We start from the raw sequence: 21,541 nt of genomic DNA on the forward strand, positions 1-21,541 counted from the left end.
GAAGAATCGTGGCACCAAAAATCGCATCGAATCGACAAACGCTGTAATCGCTATAATCAAAAAATCAAAGCTCCCATAATCGAAATCGCATCGAATCGTGAAGTACCCGCGATGGAGCACCCCTAATTATTATAGGGAGATTTTGCAATCAAGTAAAAGGTGTAATCATGCTGTTGCCTTAATAACAATACAACAGTTGTATATTTGTCCATATGTAAATGTAACTGCATTTGTGGTTGCAGTAAGATGTTGGGCATTTTTGCACAATTATTTGATTTGGTTAAATATTTTAGTGAACAGCATGCACTTTGTTCTTGCAGCTGAGGAGCAATTTGTTTCGGCTGTTTCCTCCTGCAGTGCAATCACTGTGTATCAGGGCCTCAGTAATTTGCTGTGTGTGTGTACAATATTCTGACTTAAAGTACATTTCTTTCACTGATTGTTCCATATAATAATACATGAACCTGTACAACTACAATCGGATAATGCAACCTACTGGTTCAGTGCCTATGTATTTAGGAATATAGTAAGGGCTATATAAGTAAGAAATACTCACTGTAAACATTTTGCTCTATGTTCCAGTTCATCACTGCTATTTCTGAATTAATTTGAAAGAAAAACATAATTAAGATTGCATCACTGTTAGTACAACTGCTCTCTGATACCTACTGTTGGGAGCAAAACATGAATGTTGTGACAAAAGCTTGGTGCCTCACTTAACCATTTAGAATAAATAAAGAAGAGTTCAGTAAAGCATAATATATTATTGTGGAGCAAACTAGAATGAAGCACAGTACTGGACAGCAAGGTAGAGTAAAGCACAGTGGTAAAGCATGGTGATGTGGTTATTCTTCCAAATCTTACTGGAATTATCCACACACATTAATTCCTCCATGTACAGTGTGAGGTGCATTATATGGGGGAGGGGTGGGGGCATTTTAATTTTCCCACAAAAAATCTCATTAGTGCATTGCTGGGCAGGTTCCAGGTCTGTGCTGACCACATGAATCAAATTAGAGTTGCAATGTATGCATGGGTGCATGATTATGTTTGCTTCTTTGCAGTAGCATATATTCTGATAAATTCTACTGAGGCATATAGAGCTGTCCACAAATTCTCTGGCCTTACCATTATCTACACAGAGCCACTGAAGTTATACAATTTTCTTGGTTTTGGCCTGCTGTTTGTTCACTTTCCACAGAAATACTATCATTGCTATGGGACAAACAGTTAGTATGCAAATAAATGTCCAATATTTGCTTTGATCTCCATGTTCGGGGACCAGATTTATACACAGCTGTGCCGACATGGGAGTCCCTATCCAGTGAGCAATGGTTGCCACTGAAATACTTAATAAATATGCTGCCTGCACAGATGTTCATCCACCTTACATGCATCTAGTGAAATAGTGACTTTATATTTTTCCTTTATCTATTTACGAATGATACAAGAATGAGGTAAATTTAAATTGGTTAAATTAAATGATGAAAACAATTCAACACCTCAACACTGATGTGATATGATTTTGCAACAAAATAAAGTGAATGCTCACTAGTAGAGTGAGATTACCTCTACCAATTTGTTAGATGATGTGTGATTATTACTCCATTTAGTTTTCCCTCAACCCTGAGCAGTCTCCCAATCCCTGTTGCTGAAAAACAGCCCCACAGCTGCCACCACCATACTTCACTTGGGATGGTACTGGGCAGGTGATGAGCGGTGCCTGGTTTCTTCCAGATATAACGTTTGGAATTGAGGCCCAACAGTTCAATCTTGGTTTTATCAGACCAGAGAATCTTGTTTCTCAGTCTAAGACTCCTTCAGGTGCTTTTTTGCACACTCCAAGCAGGCTTTCATGTGTTTTGCACTGAGGAGAGACTTCCGTCTAGCCACTCTGCCATAAAGACCAGATCGGTGGAGGGCTGCAGTGATGGTTGTCCTTCTGGAGCTTTGTCCCATCTCCACACAGGATCTCTGGAGCTCAGTCAGAGTGACCATCTGGTTCTTGGTAACTTTTCTTACTAAGATCCTTCTCCCACGATTGCTGAGTTTGACCGGGCAACCAGCTCTTGGAAGAGTCATGGTTGTGCCAAACGCCTTCCATTTGAGAATTATGGAGGCCACTGTGCTCTTGGGAACCTTCAGCGCAGCAGATTTTTTGGTAGCCTTCCCCAGATCTTGCTCTGATTTGCATTGTCAGCTGTGAGGCCTCCTGTAGAGAGGCATGTGCCTTTCCCAATCATGTCCAATCAATTTAATTTAGCACAGGTGGACTCTAATCAAGGTGTAGAAACATCTCAGCAACCATCAAGAGAAATGGGAGGCAAAGGGTCTGAATACTTATGTCAATGTGATATTTCAGTTTTTTCTTTTTAGTAAATTTGCAAAAATGTCTATAATTCTGTTTTCACTTTGTCATTATGGGGTACTGAGTGTAGATTAATGAGAGAAAAAATTATTTTAAAAGATTGTAGCATCATGCTACAACATAACAAAAGTGAAAAAAGTGAAGGGGGTCTGAATACTTTCTGAATGCACTGTAGATAGATGGTGTTCCCGATTTCATAGAGCAGTGACAGCTGTAGAGACAGCAGACGGGGGGGATGAGGATCCCATTTGGACGGACCAAAGGACACTGATACACAGCGATGGAAACACGATGACGGGTACACAATGCTTTTTGCAAAAACCCACATAGCCTGAAAATCCACCAGGCCAAGATGAGATGCATGCAGATGGTATCTGTGACACAGCAGTCAGGGAACACCCCTGGTGAGACGCAGGAGGAGCTAGGCCCGGAGTCAACCCACAACGCCCAGAACCTCCAAGTGACAAGCTCCAAACCCACACATAACGTCAGAACATCATCGGGTCAAATGGCCCCAAGCTATCAAGGAGAAGCAGTGGCTTCAGTTTGACGAAGACGCCGATACCATCTTGGAAGTAACAGCCAAGGGTGATGCGGATCGACACCTCCAGGCAATGACCACCACCATCATCAGCCTAGCAGCTGAGAGATATGGACTGGAGGAGAAGAGAGCAGTGTATCTCCCCTACCCCATGAACAACAGGGCAAACAAGATCCACCAGCTTAGGCAGGAGCTGAAGAGCTTGAGGAGGCGGTTCAAGGAGGCAAGGGAGAAGGAGAAGGGACCTCTATCAGAGCTGTGTAACATCCTCCACAAGAAGCTCATCACTCTGAGGTGAGGTGTGTGGCATAGGAGAAGGAGGAAAGAGAGGGCCAGATTGACCGCCACCTCAGAGACACCTTCAGTGACAAAGCCAGGGAGCAGGATCTGGGCCACTGCTAGCACCTGATTGATCCACCTGCACCAACTCTGGACTTTGATGGGAAGGAGCCCAGCTGGAAGGAGATCCAAGAGGCACTGTGCCGGCACCACATTCCAGACAAGTTTAGGGACCTCATTCTGGACTACCACAACAGTTTCAGTCTGAGAGTCTCTGCTGGGTCTACAACATCAGCCTGGCACAGGCTTGAGAAGGGGATCATCACTGGATGCACCATTTCAGTGATCCTGTTCGGACTTGCCATGAACATGCTGGCGAAGTCTGCTGAGGTTCAGTGCAGAGGTCCTGCAGCCTGAAAGACACAGCAGCCATCCATGCAACCAACCTTGAACTGGAAGCCTGGCTAGCCGCAGTGGATAAGTCAGGCTTACCTGGTAAGTTCAAGGCCTGGATTTACCAGCACAGCATCCTCCCACGGATTCTCTAGTCCCTCTTGATCTATGAGGTTCCAATCTCCACCACTGAGGGCTTTGAGAGGAGAGCCAGCAGGTTCCTATGGAAGTGGCTGGGTCTACGTTGGAGCCTGACCAGCATCGCCTTGTATGATCAGAACACCAAGTTGAAGCTCCCTATCAGCAGCCTGAATGAAGAGTTCAAGGTGAGCCATACTAGGGAGGTGCTGCAAAATCGAGAGTCAGAGGACCCGAAGGTCTCCCAGGCTGGGATTGAAGTCAGGACAGGGCGGAAGTAGAGGGCAGCAGAGGCTGTGGATGTTGCGATGTTGTTGACTCATGCCTATGGCACAGGGCACTGGTGGAAGCAGTGACTCGTGGAAGAGCGGGCCTGGGTAGCAGTACAACATCTCGCTTCGACAAGGCACAGGGGAAGGACAGGAGATCACTGGTGCAGGAAGAAGTGCGGGCATCAGTAGAGGAGGAGAGGGTCAGCAGGATGGTTGGAATGCGGCAGCAGGGAGCCTGGACAAGATGGGAGCATGCAGTGAACTGCAAAGTCTCATGGGCGGAGCTGTGGAACGCTGAGCCCTATCGTTCTACCTAGCCCATCCAATTTGTTCTGCTGGGGAATGGTGGAGTCACCAGCTTGCACCCTGTGCCTGAAGAGGGGGACCCTGGAGCACATCCTCAAGCTCCTGTTCGAAAGCTCTGGGCGAAAGTCGCTACCACTGGCCCCATGATCAAGTCCTGAAGGCAATAGCGAACACCATCAGCAGTGGGATTAGCCACTGCAAGCACCTCTGCCCAGTGAAGAACACCATCACTTTCGTCTGGGCTGGGGAGAAGCCACCATCAGCTGACAGGGCCACCTCTTCTGGCCTGCTAGCAAAGGCACAAGACTGGGAATTGAAAGTTGACCTTGGGAAGAAACTGAAATTTCCAGAAACTGTTGCCATTACAACGCTGAGGCCAGACATGCTGCTCGTCTCAGAAGCCTCCAAGCAGATTGTTCTCTTGGAACTCACCATCCCCTTGAGGACAGCATTGAGGAGGCTAATGAGACGAAGCGGACAAAATACGCCGAGCTAGTGGAGGAGTGCTGGAACAACAGGTGGCGAGTGTGGTGCGAGCCCATTGAGGTGGGATGCAGAGGGTTCGCAGGCCAGTCTCTCTGCAGGGCCTACAGCATGCTGGGCATCACAGGGGCCAGTAAGCGAAGGGCCATCAAAGAGGTCACTGAGGCAGCAGAAGTTGCCTCAAGGTGGCTGTGGATGAGGAGAGGAGAACCGTGGTTGGGGTAGTGCTACCTGGACACAAGCTGGGGCCTGATCAACCCCATCTGGGTCGCCTGGGTGAGAGTGTATGACGTTTGAAAGACCCAAAACACTCCATGACCCCAGGTAACATCACTGATAATGTGTCCAGGTTGCATCACAAGTTGATGTATGTTATAAGCCAATTTCACAGATTATCATGGAAGTGTACTGTCACAACAGGTGCTCCAAAAAGTGGAATTACATGTTCAATATAGCAAAGGATTTAGATGCACATAGTATTTTTGATTTGGCTTTTACTTGCTGCAATCCACTGAAACGATGTGAACTCGATTGTGCTCAACGTACTCCGACTTCCTTGTTCGAATGGAGACCAACTGAAGACGGTTGTATTTATCGGTTATGCCTGGAACGGTTTGAAGTCGTAACTCGTGACTTTGAAGTCGTGATTCACAGGTTCACAGGTCCGCTGGAACGCAGCATAACACTCAGCACTAAAGGTGACAGTAGGTTTGGAACTGTGGTGCCAAAACCCTGGAATGATGGAGTCCTTATGTATGTGTTTTCTGTTATGTTTGTTCTTATTTTGATTTTTTTTTTTTTTATCTTTGTCTGTGACAGGAGCTATATAAGTAAACTATACTTACTTACTTAACCCATTAAGTGCCGTGGGCGACTAAAGTCGCCGAATCCTAGGCCCCCCAGCGTGCCGGGGGAGACTGAAGTCGACAGAGTTCTAAACCCCCCAGCGTGCCGAGGGAGACTTCGGTCGCCCAAACTGGGTTGTATGAATGAAAATTGTTTCAACCAATAAAATACCTGTTGCTGTACAGTTTTTTTGTTATTGACCAATCAAACTTCACCAGAATACAGAATGCATCTGACCTTATTTGGTAATCTTACCTTATATGGTATTCAGATTTACCGCTCTTGCCAAACAACATCCTACCATCAAAAGCGACTTTCGGTAGCTAACGGTAACGTTAACTAGCAAAGATGGCAGCGTCAGCTTACGACCTATTTATAAATCAAGACAGTGACAGCGATGATGAGTTTTTGGGATTTCAAGATGAAGAGTTGGATGATCAGGAGCGGCAGGAGAGAAGAGATTTGGAGGAGAGGCAGAGGAGAGAGCAGGTGCAGCAGCAGCTTTCGGGGGAGTGGCGTCAGGTACCAGCGACTCCGGAGAGGGCCGGGCCGGAGCGGCCGGGGCTGCCGGTCTTTGACAGCTCCCGGTGTGGCGCGCAGCGTGTGTGGAGTTCTAAGAACCCCTATGATTTTTTTCGGGCCTTTTTTTCGCCTCTTGTGTTAAAAAATATGGCCCTGGAAACCAACAGATATGCCCAGCAACTCTTGGCAAGTCGCCAACTTCCTCCACAGTCGCGTCTCCATGAATGGAAGCCCACCACGGAGGAGGAGATGGAGAGGTTTGTCGGCATCCAGGTGGGAATGGGAATGTGCGCTAAACCCAACATCGCAAATTACTGGAGCAGGGACAGTACCCAGCTGAACTGGACGCCAAATTACGGTCGCGTGATGTCCCGTAACAGATACCAGTTAATTAATTCGTTCCTCCATTTCAATAACAACGAGATGAGAAGAGAGAGAGGGGATGATGCGTACGACGCGCTGTTCAAAATCCGTCCCCTGACCGAGGCCGTACTTCACAGCTTCATGGAAGAATACTATCCGCACCGGGAGCTGGCTATAGATGAGTCGATGATCTCTTTTCGTGGACGTGTTTTTTTCCGGCAGTACATCCCGTCCAAGCGAGTGCGCTTCGGCATGAAAAGTTTTGTGTTGACCGACGCCCGGACCAACTACACTTATCTTTGGGACCTGTACACAGGCGGCGCCTACAGCTATGACAGAGACAAGGGAATAGGGTACAGCTCGGTCACCCAGCTTATGGAAAAAGCCGGCTTGCTGGGCAAAGGCCACGTCCTTTACACGGACAATTATTATACCTCCCCTGCTCTGTACCTCACTCTCCACGACGGAGGCACCGGTGCGTGTGGGACAGTGAGGAAAAACCGACAGGGGATGCCCCCGCAGCTCCGCGACATGAACCTAGTGGCTGGTGAGGCTCCTGTCTTTTATGAGAAGAAACCTCTTCTGTCCGCCTCGTTCAGGGATGCTGGCACCGTGACAGTGTTGTCAACAGGTAGGCTTTTGGACAGTTATATTCGGTGGCCGAGAACCTCCATCGTTGCAAATAATAATAATAATAAAAAAAAAAAAAACGCTGCAAATAAATAAGAAAAACGCTGCGTTGCAAATAAAAAAAAAGCAACGATTGCTGCAAATAAAAAAGGAAAACGCTGCGTTGCAAATAAAAAAAAAAAGCAACGATGCAAACAAAAAAGCCAAAACGGATTTTTCATGGCAGATTTTTTGTATTTGTTATATTTAAGCAATAAGCCCCGAAAAGCCGTGGGTTGCAGTGATTTTACAACGGTTGATGGGCCTTCTAAAATGTAAAATCGCCGTTATAATATCACTGTAACTCACGGCTTCAAGGGGCTTATTGCTTTTATAGAACGGTTACCCTACATATAGCCCATGAAATAAACACACAAGAAAAAAATCAACAATTTATTGGTAATAATGCAACAATAAAACTGAGAACTATTCATTCTTCCACCAAGCAAGATAGAGTGGACAGAATGGTTGCCAAGCAACACAGACGCTAAGATTGGTTGTCATCTAGTGCCATCATCACGTCACATCAGGCTATCTGGGCTCGTTAATGTTGAATTGGATATTTCCATTAATAGTGCAATTGTTAAAATACTGTTCAATTATGTTTGGACTCCTCTTTGCAGGGACGGCGACAGGTGCGTTTCTGCGCAGACGTATGCCTAATGTCGGATGTAACAATAACAATAATAATAAAAGTATACTGTTAATTTACCATACATCGGCGCTGTCACACTGTGTCCGCTTTGGGTGGAGATAAAAGGCAGGTGGATCAGGAGGCAGCAGCGAGAGGTAGGCTATTTCTCCAGAGAAATATCCAATTCAACATTAACGAAAAAATAGCCTGATGTGACATGATGATGGCGCTAGATGAAAAAGCAATCTGAGCGTCTGTGTTGGTTGACAACCATTCTGTCCACTCTATCTCGCTTGGTGGAAGAATGAATAGTTCTCAGTTATATTGTTGCATTATTACCAATAAATTATTGATTTTTTTCTTGTGTGTTTATTTTATGGGCTATATGTAGGGTAGCCGTTTTATAAAAGCAATAAGCCCCTTGAAGCCGTTGTAAAGTCACTGTAACCCACGGCTTTTCGGGGCTTATTGCTTAAATATAACATATAAAAAATCTGCCATGAAAAATCCGTTTTGGCTTTTTTGTTTGCAACGTTGCTTTTTTTTTTTTTTTTTTTTTTTTGCAGCAATCGTTGCTTTTTTTTTATTTGCAAGCAGCGTTTTTCTTTTTTATTTGCAGCAGTGGCGGTTCTCGGCCACGGTAGTTATAATAAATAGTTGGTTAAATAAATAAATAAATAAATAGCTAGATAGATAAATAAATAAATACATTTTAGAGAAGCGTATATATATATATATATGTATATATAGTGCATATAGATTGGATAGCCTACTGTGATTTAGAGGAGGAAATAAATAAATGGGATATGCCTAATTGATTATTTAGGCTAAAAGTAATATGAATAACTATATACAGTATATGTGCTAAAATATGTGTGACCAGAATGCAAGATGTGCAGTGTGTGTGCTAGGATATATCCAGTATGTGCTAAGACAATAAGATACATATAGTATGGACAGTAACAGTTTAGTATACTTATTATACCCTGTATGCAGTATCACTGTATAGGCTATTTGTACTGTATTAGAAAATGTTGTTTTATTGTTACTGTGTGTGATATTATATCACACGAATATTTCTAATCATTATTGTTACAACTAAAATTACAGTGCACGATGCCAGTGTCTTCGTCAAGCACGTGCGGACCAAGGGGCCACCTGGATACAAGGAGGTGGTCAAACCCAGGTGTGTGGAGGACTATAACCGCTACATGGGCGGAGTAGACAGAGCTGACCAGCTGTGCTCCTACTATAGTTTCTCCCACCGCTCCATGAAGTGGTACATCCGCCTCTACCACCATGTCAGAGAGGTCGCCCTCGTCAATGCACACATCCTCTTCCGAGAGGCAACAGGCATCTCCATGGCCACACCAGACTTTCGCAGCCAGGTGGTGGCAGGCCTGCTCGGCAGGCCCCTGGAGGACGCCCCCCCGCTGCCTCCCAGAGAGATGCCAGGAGTCCCAGCCCGGCTGTCTGCAGTGGGACAACACTTCCTGGGACTGAGAGAGGGGGGCAGCAAGCCCGACTGCAAGGTGTGCTCCAGCAGGAAGAGAGGCCCTGCTGAGGGCAGCAGCAAGAAGTCTGGACGGAAGCAGACTGCCTTTTTCTGCAAAACCTGCCCTGAGCAGCCTGCCCTGTGTCCTGTCCCCTGTTTTGAGACATACCACACAAAGATGGTCTACAAACCAAAGTATCTCCCCCCAGAAAATTAGTCTGGCCCAGTGGCAACAGCGTGGGGCCAGTGTTGATGTTTAAAACAAAGTTTCCTCTGGAGCAGGCCTCACCAAGCTTTTGAGACTGAGAGCTACCTGAAGGGTAGAGAGTGATATGGAGGGCTACTTGTTTGATACTTGTTTGGTGATTTGTTGGCACCTCATTGTGTTCCGTTTAGTGTTTTCTTATAAAATATGTAAATATTATATTAAAGTCTTGTTTAGCTTGATTAGATCTTTTTCTTCTAAATATTCAACTCTGGCTTATGAAATATTCTAATATGATACCAAATTCTTGTTTTGCTTTATTAAATTTTTTTTTTTCTAAACATTCAACTCTGGTTTCAGAATTTATTTATTTATATATATCAAAAAATCATTATTGTGTAGCCCTATGTCTTGACAGTTCTCATAGCAAATTTGATGGTCCTGTCTATTATAGAAAAAAATCTGTGGAGCTTTTACCAAAAGAGAGTCGGTAAGTTTAGGGTGTCGGCTCATTTAGAATTTTGGCCCGGCACTCTGGGGTCTGAACATTCCAGAACCCTCTGGCAGGCTGCATGCTGAGAGTTCTAGAATGTTGTGGCACTTAATGAGTTAATCACCAGCAGGCATTTTTTAAGTGTTGTGATCTTCACTTGGGTGTTTATAAACACACGTTAATGATTTAAGCAGAGAGCACAAATTATGAACCTACTGGTTTTTTATACACCATCACAACGATTTCACAAGATTGAGTTTCACTCATTGCACACGTGACAAGTTGTGACAAGAACAGAACAAGAACAATGGAGATGACCATCTGCCATCTGCCAGCAGTGGGGCCAGACCAAGGCAACAGAGACTGCATTTGACTTGTATGAATTTCAATTTGTCATACTCATATTTAAGCACTAAACTAAAAGACCATAAAAAAGACCTGTGGATAAAAATCGTTCAAAAAATAACACAAATAATACATTTTTAATTTAATGATTCAATATGAACATGACAAAATGTATGCAATTTAAAAGCAGTCTCTTTTTGCACTATCACAATTTACACAATTACAGCGAAGCCATTACCGTGTGTTACACAGGTGAAAATATAGGAGTCTTATAACTATGCAATACACACACAGCAGAGCATATGTCACTATGACAGAATATAGCAGGAACAATACCACAGCAGAATTGACACGATTTGATTAACTGCATGCAAGCACCACAGCAACAGAAAGAAGGGGAAGAGGAGTAGGAGAATAGACAGGGTGCAAGGGAATAAGAAGAAAAAATATGTTGTGATGTGTTGTAAGATGGATGGCAATGTGGATGAATGGATAAATGGGAAACAGATAAGCGACAGAAAATAATAAGGATGGAGAAAACAGAGGATAGAGGAAAAAGGAAGAAAAAAGAAGAATAAGAATGTGAGCAAAGGAGAGACAAAAACAGCAAAGTATATTCTCCCACCTCCTCTTTGTCCAGAAGCAGCATCTTACAGTCGGTGACCATAAAGAACTTTGGGTTCCATGCAGCTCGCTCTTTGTATGAGCGACCATATGACATCCAGTGTCCTGATGGACCCTGCACATCTGACAGAGTGGGAGAGGGGAAAAAAAAAGAGATATCATCTGTAATCACGGAGAAAAAGTAGTTGAGGCTGGAAAAAGGGAAAAAATAGAATATGGTTGTATTGATTTTTGATGGACTAAAATATATAAAGACAGAGCACAAGACTGAGGCCCTAGAAACAAGCCCCTAGAAAGGGAGAGGACGTGAGCATAACAAGACCACATAGTCAAGGTTTTTATTGAATAGGCCCTTCATTCATGTAAAAGAGAATTACTTGTCCGTTTGTACAACAAACAATTTTACTCAGTCAATACAAAATCTCTTTTCTTAATTAGGAATGTTGCTAGAGGGTAATGACTATTGTGTGAGATCTGCTCTTCTCTCCTCCTTCATCCTAAAGATGTCAAGTGAATAAAAGGATGAATAAAAACAACTTAGACGAGCACAAATCGGATTCTCCTACATCTCAGATGATGGACTGACACAAATTTAAGAAAAGCTATATGCTTGTTCACTGAAGGAATGCAATCTATCATCAATTCTCACATGATTTACTGTTACACATGCACTATGACGGCATCAGTCAATACAGAGTTTCACAAAATGTATTTTCTTTCCAAAACAAATCATGTCTGCTTCTTAGGTATTCTCTCTCCACACACTGTATGATAAGAAAATGATTTTTTGCTGGCTAAACTAAAAGTATCCACAGTCTCACCAGAGTCAGGAAACAAATAAATAAAAGGGAGAGAATGGAAATTAAACATCCCATACAAGACTGTTCAGTCATTGTAACACCACCTGTTGGTGCATTCTGTGTTAGTTGTGTTTTTTATGTCTAGTTTGGCTGGAAGGCTAATAAGGAGTGTATGTGGGTCAGAGTGTACTGATGTTCTGGTACACTTCTGCTCCTGCTGCTGCAAGGGTCCTCCTATGTAGTGCCGTATCACTGGATGGTGCTGCACAACACTCAACCTGTATAGTCCTATAGCAGAAACAGAGCACTGCAAAACATACTCAGTCTAATTCTCATTCATATATATATATTTATACAGTATATCTATATATCTATAATAGATATAGATATATATATACACACACAGATATATATAGATAGAGAGATAACAGATAGATATGTGTGTGTATATATCTATATATTTATATATAGATATAGATATATAGATATATACACACAGATATATAGAGAGAGATAATAGATATATACACACACATATACACTACTCACAAAAAGTTAGGGATATTCGGCTTTCGGGTGAAATTTCAGGATGAACCTAAAATGCATTATAACCTTTACAGGTGAACTTAATGTGACCTTCTGTAAACTTTTGAATGCACATGTCCAACTGTTCAATGTTTCAGTACTTTTTGCACAAGTTGCTGTTCTCTAACAAGGAGTTTAATGGCAAACTTCACATCAGGTGTTTGATGCTCCAGCTCATCGAGGTCGTATCATTAGGGAATGGCTGCTGGAGACTGGGGTACCTCAAATGGAGTGGCCTGCACTTTCTCAGACCTGAATCCCATAGAAAACCTATGGGATCAGCTGAGTCGCTGTGTAGAGGCTGGAGCTCTGTACCCCAGAACCTCAATGTCCTGAGGGCCGCCCTTCAAGAAGAGTGGGATGCCATGCCTCAGCAGATAACTCGACTTGTGAACAGCATGAGACGTCGTTGTCAAGCTGTAACTGATGCTCAAGGGCACATGACAAGTTATTGACACTGACATTTTTTGTTGTGTTGTGGTCAGGTACCCTTGCAGGTCGTCTAGCACGCAGACCATGCTGATGTAAATGGTTTCGAATGGTCTGACGTGACACTTGGGTGCCTCTCACCTCCCTTAAATGTGCCTGGAGTTGAGTGGCATTCATCATCCGGTTCCGCAGGGCACTGTTCACAATGAAGCGGTCATCAGTGTGGGATGTGGCCAAAGGACGTCCACTTCTATGCCTTTCTGTGACTCTTCCAGTCTCTCTGTATCTCTGTTGCAACCTGCTGATAACACTCTGTGACACTCTAAGCTCAGTGGCCACTTCCATCTGAGAACATCCTGTTTGAAGCCCCTCAATGGCGAGGTGCTGATCAATTGTTAGGTGTCGTCTTGGTCTCATGATGTCAAAATGTGAACAGCATGATGAGGAGGACTGTTTAAATACCAATTCTAATTGAACCAGGAAATTTATTGGTCGATTCATGGATCAAACACCTGTTTTCGGAGTTTTCGGACACCCTTAAAATTTTACACAATCTCAAATATCATCATGAAATATTTGTGGAAAAATCTTTTTTGTGTTTCAAAAGGTGTTGCTGCATTAGACAGATACAAACAAATACAAATTATATTTTTTTGTTAATTGTTTACAAGAAAAACTAACAAAACTAAATTCTTGACAAATTCTTCTGACCACAGAATCTTCTTCCAATTCCTGGCTGTCCAGTTCTTGTGTGCCTGGGCCCAACGACGCCAGGCTAACCTCTGTCTCTCATTGATCAGGGGCTTCTTGATAGCCTTGTAGGACCTTAAGCCATGATCTAAAAGTCGGCCACGTACAGTGTGGGTGGAATACTGGGCACCAGTTTGGTTTGACCACTGCTGCTGAAATTCCTGTGATGTCATTCGGCGGTTTTGCCTGTACATGCGGATCAGGATGCGGTCATTTCTTGCTGAAGAAACCCTTGGACGCCCAGATCTTGGTTTGTCTTCCAAGCTGTTGGTTCTTCAGTATTTCTGCAGAGTGTATCCAACTGCTGAAGGACTGCATCTGCACTTCCTGGCCATCGGGCGGCAGCTGTACCCTTCCTGGATGAGAATCTTTATCTTCAGGCGTGTTTCCTGCGTTAGGTTCCTTGTTTTAGTCATTTTTGTGTCTGTCTTTTGCCGTTTGTCTGAAGAACTTTCAAATGTGCTGGCTTTATATAGACACGAAGCTTTACCACGGATCTTTTGTATCACAGAGATGTGTTGCTCAAACACTCAGTATGTAGTGTTAATGTATATTTATGAGTTGTAGAACATAATAAATTATCTTGAAGGAGTGGATGTTTACCAGTACGCGTGACTCCAGACATTTTTTAATTTTTTAATTAAATTTTTTAACAATATTTTAAATTATTTATTTTAAAAATGTAAATTACTTATCAAACAGACCTAACAATTCAACTACCAATGAATGAGCAGTAGTATGCATGTGATAACACAGATTGAATATGAAAAATAAGTCGAAGTGATACCTCTTCTCTGAATAGACAAGCTAAGCCAGTGTGCAGCTGTTAGCCAGTGAAAATAGCGGGGAGTAGCAAGTCTTCACTTTGTTAGACAATCTATGTCAGTGCGCTGCTGTAGCTGGAAAGTTTCTTTGCTGTTTGGCTAGTGCTGTGCCGGTGCAGTTGTTATTATGTCAAATTCCGCGTTAAAAATAGATTGTTTTATTTGGCTAATTCCGCGATTCCGTCCGCAATTCTGTGATCGATACCTCTCCCCCCCTTAAAAAAACTCATCGGATCTGCACGATTCACACAAGTCACCCAAATGGCCACGAAAAAAGCGAGTTGCGCTTTTCGGCGCGCTGTTTGCATCCCTGTTTAATAAAAAGAACGACCTTCATCACTGGTACCAAAATGACCCAATACTCAAAATTTCTTATGTATTTTTATGGAACCAATCAATTTTAAGTTTTTAATGGCTTTTTTAGGATTTGTTTAGTATTTTGGCTGTGACTGTATAAAAAGAAATTGAAGACCTAAGAGTGATTCTTAATGCAATATTTCACAATGAATGGGGTGTCCAAAAACTTTTTTCCACCACTGTATACACACACACACACACACACACACACACACACACACACACAGTATGTTGTCAGTATGCTGCTGTAGCTGTGTCATCAGTCCCTGTTCACTTTAAACAGTAAGTAATTCTCATTTTTGTTCAGACTGTTTATTTTTATCTCTCTTCTTAGAAAAGTTGAACGTGGAAACAATAAAATATCAAACTTTCAGTGACTGTTAAAAGCCATGCAGAGCAATCTGCCTTCATCATTCATGCATTGAGAACTATTTTCTCTTTTTTGGTGGCAAACAATAACAATTTTATGGAACTGGAGTTTTTTTATGTTGTACATTTTGTATGCAAAATTAATGTGTTGTATGGGTGAATGGTACTGTCACAGCTTTGTCAGCTATGTCTCTTCGTTTTGTTTTTCTTGGCAGATGCCTCATATGCCAGGTATCCCAATCAGTGTACCCTCTACAATCACATACATACGTAGAGTGATGCACATGTGATAGCACATTTCTCTCTCTCTCTCACTCACACACTCACACTCACACACACAGCAGGGATATAGCCTACATACAGCATCAATCTGATCAGCTTATACTCAGACTGTGGAAAAGAGTAGGTCAAGCACACTCAAGTTTTACTTCAACTGAGCCAAGCTACTTTAGAAGTAGCTTTCATCTTGGTGTCAACTAAATTCTACAATTCAGATTCAATTCCAGAGGCTTTAGATTTGCCACAGAGAAATACAAAATGCAGATGGGAGATAGAAAGGCAGAAAAATACAACAAAGGAATCCATTAACTGACACTTTTTGTGGATTTTTTTTTTTCACATTTTCTCTCAATTTAGTCATGTCCAATCCCCAGTGTGTGCCACAGTCACAGATGCATGATTCGTATATTACTTTGACTTTAACAGTTTTTAATCAAGGATTCTCAAAAGCCATGTTGCAGTGTCAGATGTAGACCTTGGCTTGGCTATGAATAGCCTACCAGTCAACTGATGTGGTGTTGTGTCCCAATCTCTCCCAAGTAGACTACTCCTGTGGTCGTTTTACTTTGTGACATCCAATAACTGTAGTCACTGACCTTCACTAACTTGAACTAGACTGAGGGTATCACTTAGTTTTATGGGAAAATACAGCTTGTATGTCATGCAAATAATATTCTGTAACTTGCACCTTGCAGCCAAGCAAGGTATTACTGGGACCACTTGAGAACTGTGCTTGTGGCACAATGCATTTTTCAAAGCGGTAAGCAAGAGAGTGCAGTCAACTGTATCAAAGCAGTGGTTTGCTAAAAAAGTAAAATAGAAGATTCAACAGAATTGACAGTAAGTGGCAGATCACTACCAAATTTCAAACTTCCAAAATGGAACTGCGGGCAGTTCTAAAATTTGATTGATATGAGTGTCTGCTGTGATTTATAAAAGAAACGAGCTCATGGGAAAGGAAGAAAAGAGCTAGTAACAGGGCTTAAAGTGAAAACTTTTCCTGAGCCTGAAACCTTGGTTGGTTCACAAACATTTTGGAGGGTGGGGACAATATTACTGAATTGCTCAATATTCTTCAGATTTCTACTCATTGACCCATCTATATTATATCTATCTATATTAATAGAATAGGCTCTGGTCATGAGTAACAGCGGCAGTTGTGCTTGAAACGCCCATGTCCATTTGACTTGGACCGGGAACACACTCATCTTCGCCACTGGTGATTCTCCTCTGTTCTCCTCCTCTCTCTGTCTGCTTATCGATGGGTGCGGGTATAGAATGCGACGTTACATTATTTCTGTTGTGATTTTATTTATTTTTTAATTTGAAAATTAATTAAATTAAATTAAATTAATTTAGTGTTACTTTCAGGCGAGGCGGGAAGTTCCATTGGTGAGGCCCTGCCCCGCCAATAGAATGATAGAGGAAACACTGAATGTATTTTGCTTCCATCTCTCTGCCCTACTCTACTCTACTTCAACGCTGCTTAGCTCTCTTTATCTACTCTACCGGACGTTAGACTGCCGCATCCACCTGTTGCACAAAACGCACACAGCGTGCTGGTTTTAGACCCTCCCCACTCAGCTGTCACTGGCCAGCTGAGTTTGATAACACTATACTATTGGTGGATCTACCCATGTGCTTCGCTGAAAATCAGAAGATGATTCGTTAAATACTAACTTATGCCAATTTTTTGCCACAAAATAAACAAATAAATAAAATAAAATAAAATAAAATAAAATAAAATAAAATAAAAACAAAATACCAGAATGTCCGTCAAGCCGGAAATCCGGCGCCACGCCAGAGTACTTTAAGCCCTGGCTAGTAAACAGGCATCTCTTAACGACTAGTAAAATATCTGGATTTTGTGTGAGAAGTAGTTTCCTCTAAAGCCAAGGCAATAACGGGATGAAAATAGCCCAGCACAGCAGGGTGCTCAGGGAAGACAAGAGTGAAAACAAACAGCAGGGAAAGTCTGGGGCCTAATATTTCGCACATTTTTAGTAAAATAATTCAAGAACTTCTCACATTTTCCAGAACAGGCTTCAATGTCGTGGGTGTATGGGGCACTTACAGAGTCATTAATGGCCCTTTTCAACTACAAGAAAGTACTCTTGCGCACTGCATCGTGAAGGCTGTTTCAGAAGTTGCAGAAGCGTTTCCAATTGTACCATGGCAGGTTAAGGAGTTAAGTTCATGGAACCTGATTTAATCCCGACTCAGGAGTTGATGCTAAATTCTGAGTTCTCAGAAACTTTTAGGAGGAGCTAGCAGGGCTGTCATCTTGATTGGTCAAAGCGGTGACTTGGTAACACCTCCAAAAAAAGAACTATCAGAGGACTACCACACAAATATATGTGAAAAACAATGTGAAGACCACATGGAGGCTACACTGTTAAAGAAATTATGCCAACTTTATACCTTTTCTTATCTGGGTCTCAATTTTTTATCATTTTCAATTTTCAACCTATGTATTGTGATTAAAAAAAAAACAATTAAAACATGGCATTTCAACATTAAATGTTCCTGTATCCAATTTTTGAACTATCCATGACTTGAACTTGCGCATATTTCTGTCCTGTATGCTATGCCTTGCCATGTATTGTAGGCCATGTATGTACCATGCATGGCCTTTTATCATCAGAAACACAGAACCGTCCCAGGACATACATACATCTTGAAGTCCTCTTTTGTTCGGGTAACCATTACAATCTCATTCAGACTGCTGATGGGGAGGAAAAAACTGTGTCAAATTTGACAGGTATTTGAATTTTAGTTTTTTTCTTGGTCATTGGTTTATCAGATTTTAGCTATTTATTTTACATTAGCCTTAGTCAAGTTTTAGGTAGAAGAAATTAATAATTTTAATCACACTAATTTGACTCTATTTAGACAAATGACAGGACGCTATTCTAAAAACTGTTACATTTTCTGTGCTTTCTTATCTTATTGCTCTGGCAAGTCCCCATGCTTGGATTATAGTGTAGCATTTTCTCTTAACTAATATTTTACTAAAAAGTGAGCATCATTTTTAGCAATGTATTATTAACTTTACACCTGAAACAACACAAAGGATAAACTACATGCCTCAAGTATGTACATTAAAGGTCAAAAATAAATACTCAGCATGCTCTCTTTTTAACTAATGTGATTGCTGGAGCCTCAGTGTCTAAACAAATGCGTCTTCTCTCAGACTGTTGGCATTGCTAGCAAAAGGGGGTACAACTTTATATTTATTTGCACTTGTCTATTAGTCTACCTCTACATTTTTCTGTTGCTACTTTTGGTTGGGGTGAACATAAAAATACTTTGTTTTCATTTTTGTTTTCACGAACAGGGTCATCAACGACTATTTATCACCCAAAAATTCATTGGCAAAATTAAAACTGCTGCTAAGGTTAAACTGTAAGCCTGGCCACCTGCAGAGGTAACAGCTGAACTTATTTTCAAAGCCTTCTTGAGGATGCTATGCAGGTAAACAGAGGCCTTGAACTTACCTCGTTACACATTTGTCCACTGTCAACAGCCACGATTTTGGCTTCTGACTAGTCACTTAGCTGGAGGTCATGTTCTTCAGGGTGCAGACACATACAGAGGTGAGGAGGCAGAGAGAGAGAGAGAAGCCAAAAGAAACAAAAAGGATAGGTTGTACAACAAATATATAAATGAACAGTTAGAAGAGTTGTTTGGCATTCTCACATAAAAGTGACTTCAGAATCAAAGCGTTGGAGTCAGCTACATGACTGCATTTCTAACAGCATTTACTTCCCTAGAGAATATCACAATGCCACTGACAACCAACCACTTACAATCAAATGGTATCTGAATGCCCAGTGTGTCATTGAACAGAAGACATGAAAGCAGGGGCACCACCAGAGAGTTTGGGCCCTATGAAGGGATGTCATTTTGAGCCCCACCACCCCCGACCCTGTACAACAGCTGTAATTGTACATCAAAAACCCAGTCAACCTCTTCAAAGCTTTGACTGCCTCATCCTTTGCAGGTTTGCAGCTAGTTCTCTTCTCTAACGGTGAATCGCTCTCCGAGACTGAGTCTACTGAACTGAGATGAACTGGGCTGCACGGCATCGACATAATGCAACATATGGGTGTGACGGGGAAAAAAAAAGTTACAGTCAGGCAGTCAAATTACATGCATATTGGCTCAGCAGCACGTAAAACAGCCTAGTAGCCTAATGCATAGTCTCAGTTTATTAAGTTCTGGCAAGTGTTTTTTTTTGTTTGTTTGTTTGTTTGTTTTTCCATGCTGCACGGCCCAATCTGGAATGTCTCATGGACAGGAATCGGGGCACGGACCGGTGGTTGGGGACCACTGGGCTACACAATAATGCAAACATGGTGGTAGCCTTCCACATAATATGCTGTCTGCAACTTCTTCTTCTGCAACTGATTCTGCCTTTGGTCTTTGTCCCTCTCTTTTCCCTGTGGTCCTTGGTTCTCCTCATCTCTCAAAACTAGAAAAACCTAAAAAGGGTTCAAATGTAACATGTCCTATGTAACAGCATTCATCATCACATCACCATAGATAGAGTGGCACCTGCCAGTCAGTTCAGGCAGTTAGGCCTAAGTCAAGCTGCACTGCTACATACACACAAGACATGCTTCACTCTCCACACATCTACCAAATGCATCCTCCAAATTTGGAAATCCATTTAAGCTGCAAAATTTCTCATCTCTCCATCTGACATGACAATGCCGCTGCTACACTGCAATGGTGCCTGCTTTTTCACTCCAGCATCAACCTGTAGGCTCCAGCTAGGGGGATATCTACTCATATTTGCTCATCACTCCAATTATATCTATATATAAACACATCCACGAGGAGTGATGAGCTTGAAGCCAAGACGTTAAAGTCTACCTGTATTCTGATGCTGTAATAAAACATTTCAAATGTGAGTCTGACTGAATATCAGCTAGGCCACGACCATTTTGCTTACTTAAACACCTACATTTTATTTATGGTCACTATAACACAGACATAGCTATGATAATAATTTTACACTCCCACTGTGCTGACTTTCATTATTGACAGCAGCATTGTAATAGCTGTTGTAACACTGATTTGTCACTTCAACAAACTAAACCATACAATTCACTGTCCAGAAAATAATACCCATTAGGCTATTTTTGTCTCATGTAACAGTCAGTTTGTAAGGAAAATTAATAACCCTGTTTGACTGGGAGTGAACAAAGTATCACACGTTTTATTTATTTTTTTAGTATCTATCCATTCTTTCCATTCCATCCATGGAAAGAATCCATCCATCCACTCATAATAGCAAAAAAGAAGTTCCCACAAATGGCAAGGTAGTATGCAGAGTATGCTGTATTTGTTGGAGCAGGACCAGAGTGGCTGTGGCTTACTAATTAGCCCCATTTACATTTATTAGTTTCATAATTAGTAACATTTCGGTTAGCAAAACAGAAACACTCTCGGGCTGCTCTGTGGAAAGGCAATTAAGTTAAGCTAGCCGTTCAGCTGGCCAACATCAGTGTGAAAATTACGTTAGCAGGTAAATTTTGAACTAACAGTCGGGATTAGTACGCCTCAGGGATTAATAACCCACCTGTCTTTTGGGAAAACTGGGTGCCATACTGCGTCGCGTCTTCCCCCTGTCTTCTCTTTCTATTTTGCCTTATTATTTGGATATACTGCTTTAGTTTTTAGCGTCTTGTGGTGTTCTACCGACACTCACCTCGCCTCTCCCGCCGGACTCTCAGGTGGCTAATTACGTCCAACGTACGAGTCAGGAGGACCGAACCATTTCATGTTCAAGAGGCGGGGCGGTACTTTTTAGCCAGAAACAAGAAAAAAACAATGCCAGAGAGCAATGGTTTTATTGCTGCATTGTAAATTAAATACCACATTGGTCAGTATAATCATCAATGGCTAAAGACATAAAAGGGTATTATCCATATGTTCTAATCTTGTTTATCCGTCGTGGGCCCTAACAATCATCCTAAATCCTAAGGTCCCTGAGGTTGTAAAATATTACAGTATGCAAGATTTAAATTGTTGGATTATTTATAAAAAACCAAAGCATGGCCCATGTTCCTTAAGAGTCGAATAAAAGCAACTAATTTGACACCATAACTAAAGGGCATCCAAAAATTAATGTGTAACAATAGAGGATGCAAATGACAAAATGAAT

The 21,541-nt window shown here is 42.1% G+C and overlaps 1 protein-coding gene across 5 annotated transcripts in view; it reads right to left on the reverse strand.

Moving 5' to 3' along the window:
- dab2ipb (DAB2 interacting protein b) overlaps window positions 1–21,541 on the reverse strand; it is a 204,890-nt gene that overhangs the window by 177,261 nt on the left and 6,088 nt on the right. For 3 of the 5 annotated variants that reach the window (XM_030064951.1, XM_030064946.1, XM_030064948.1), the window contains exons 1-3: window positions 20,957–21,113; window positions 18,867–18,940; window positions 10,978–11,099 (exon numbers count right to left, since the gene is read on the reverse strand). In XM_030064951.1, the coding sequence (XP_029920811.1) occupies window positions 10,978–11,073 (96 nt within the window). In that variant the 5' untranslated portion in view covers window positions 11,074–11,099; window positions 18,867–18,940; window positions 20,957–21,113. Of the gene's footprint in view, window positions 1–10,977; window positions 11,100–18,866; window positions 18,941–20,956; window positions 21,124–21,541 lie in introns of those variants that run through there. The other 2 variants (XM_030064945.1, XM_030064947.1) reach the window with 2 other exon arrangements.

This window comes from Myripristis murdjan, chromosome 12, assembly GCF_902150065.1.
Source record: "Myripristis murdjan chromosome 12, fMyrMur1.1, whole genome shotgun sequence".
NCBI lineage: Eukaryota > Metazoa > Chordata > Actinopteri > Holocentriformes > Holocentridae > Myripristis > Myripristis murdjan.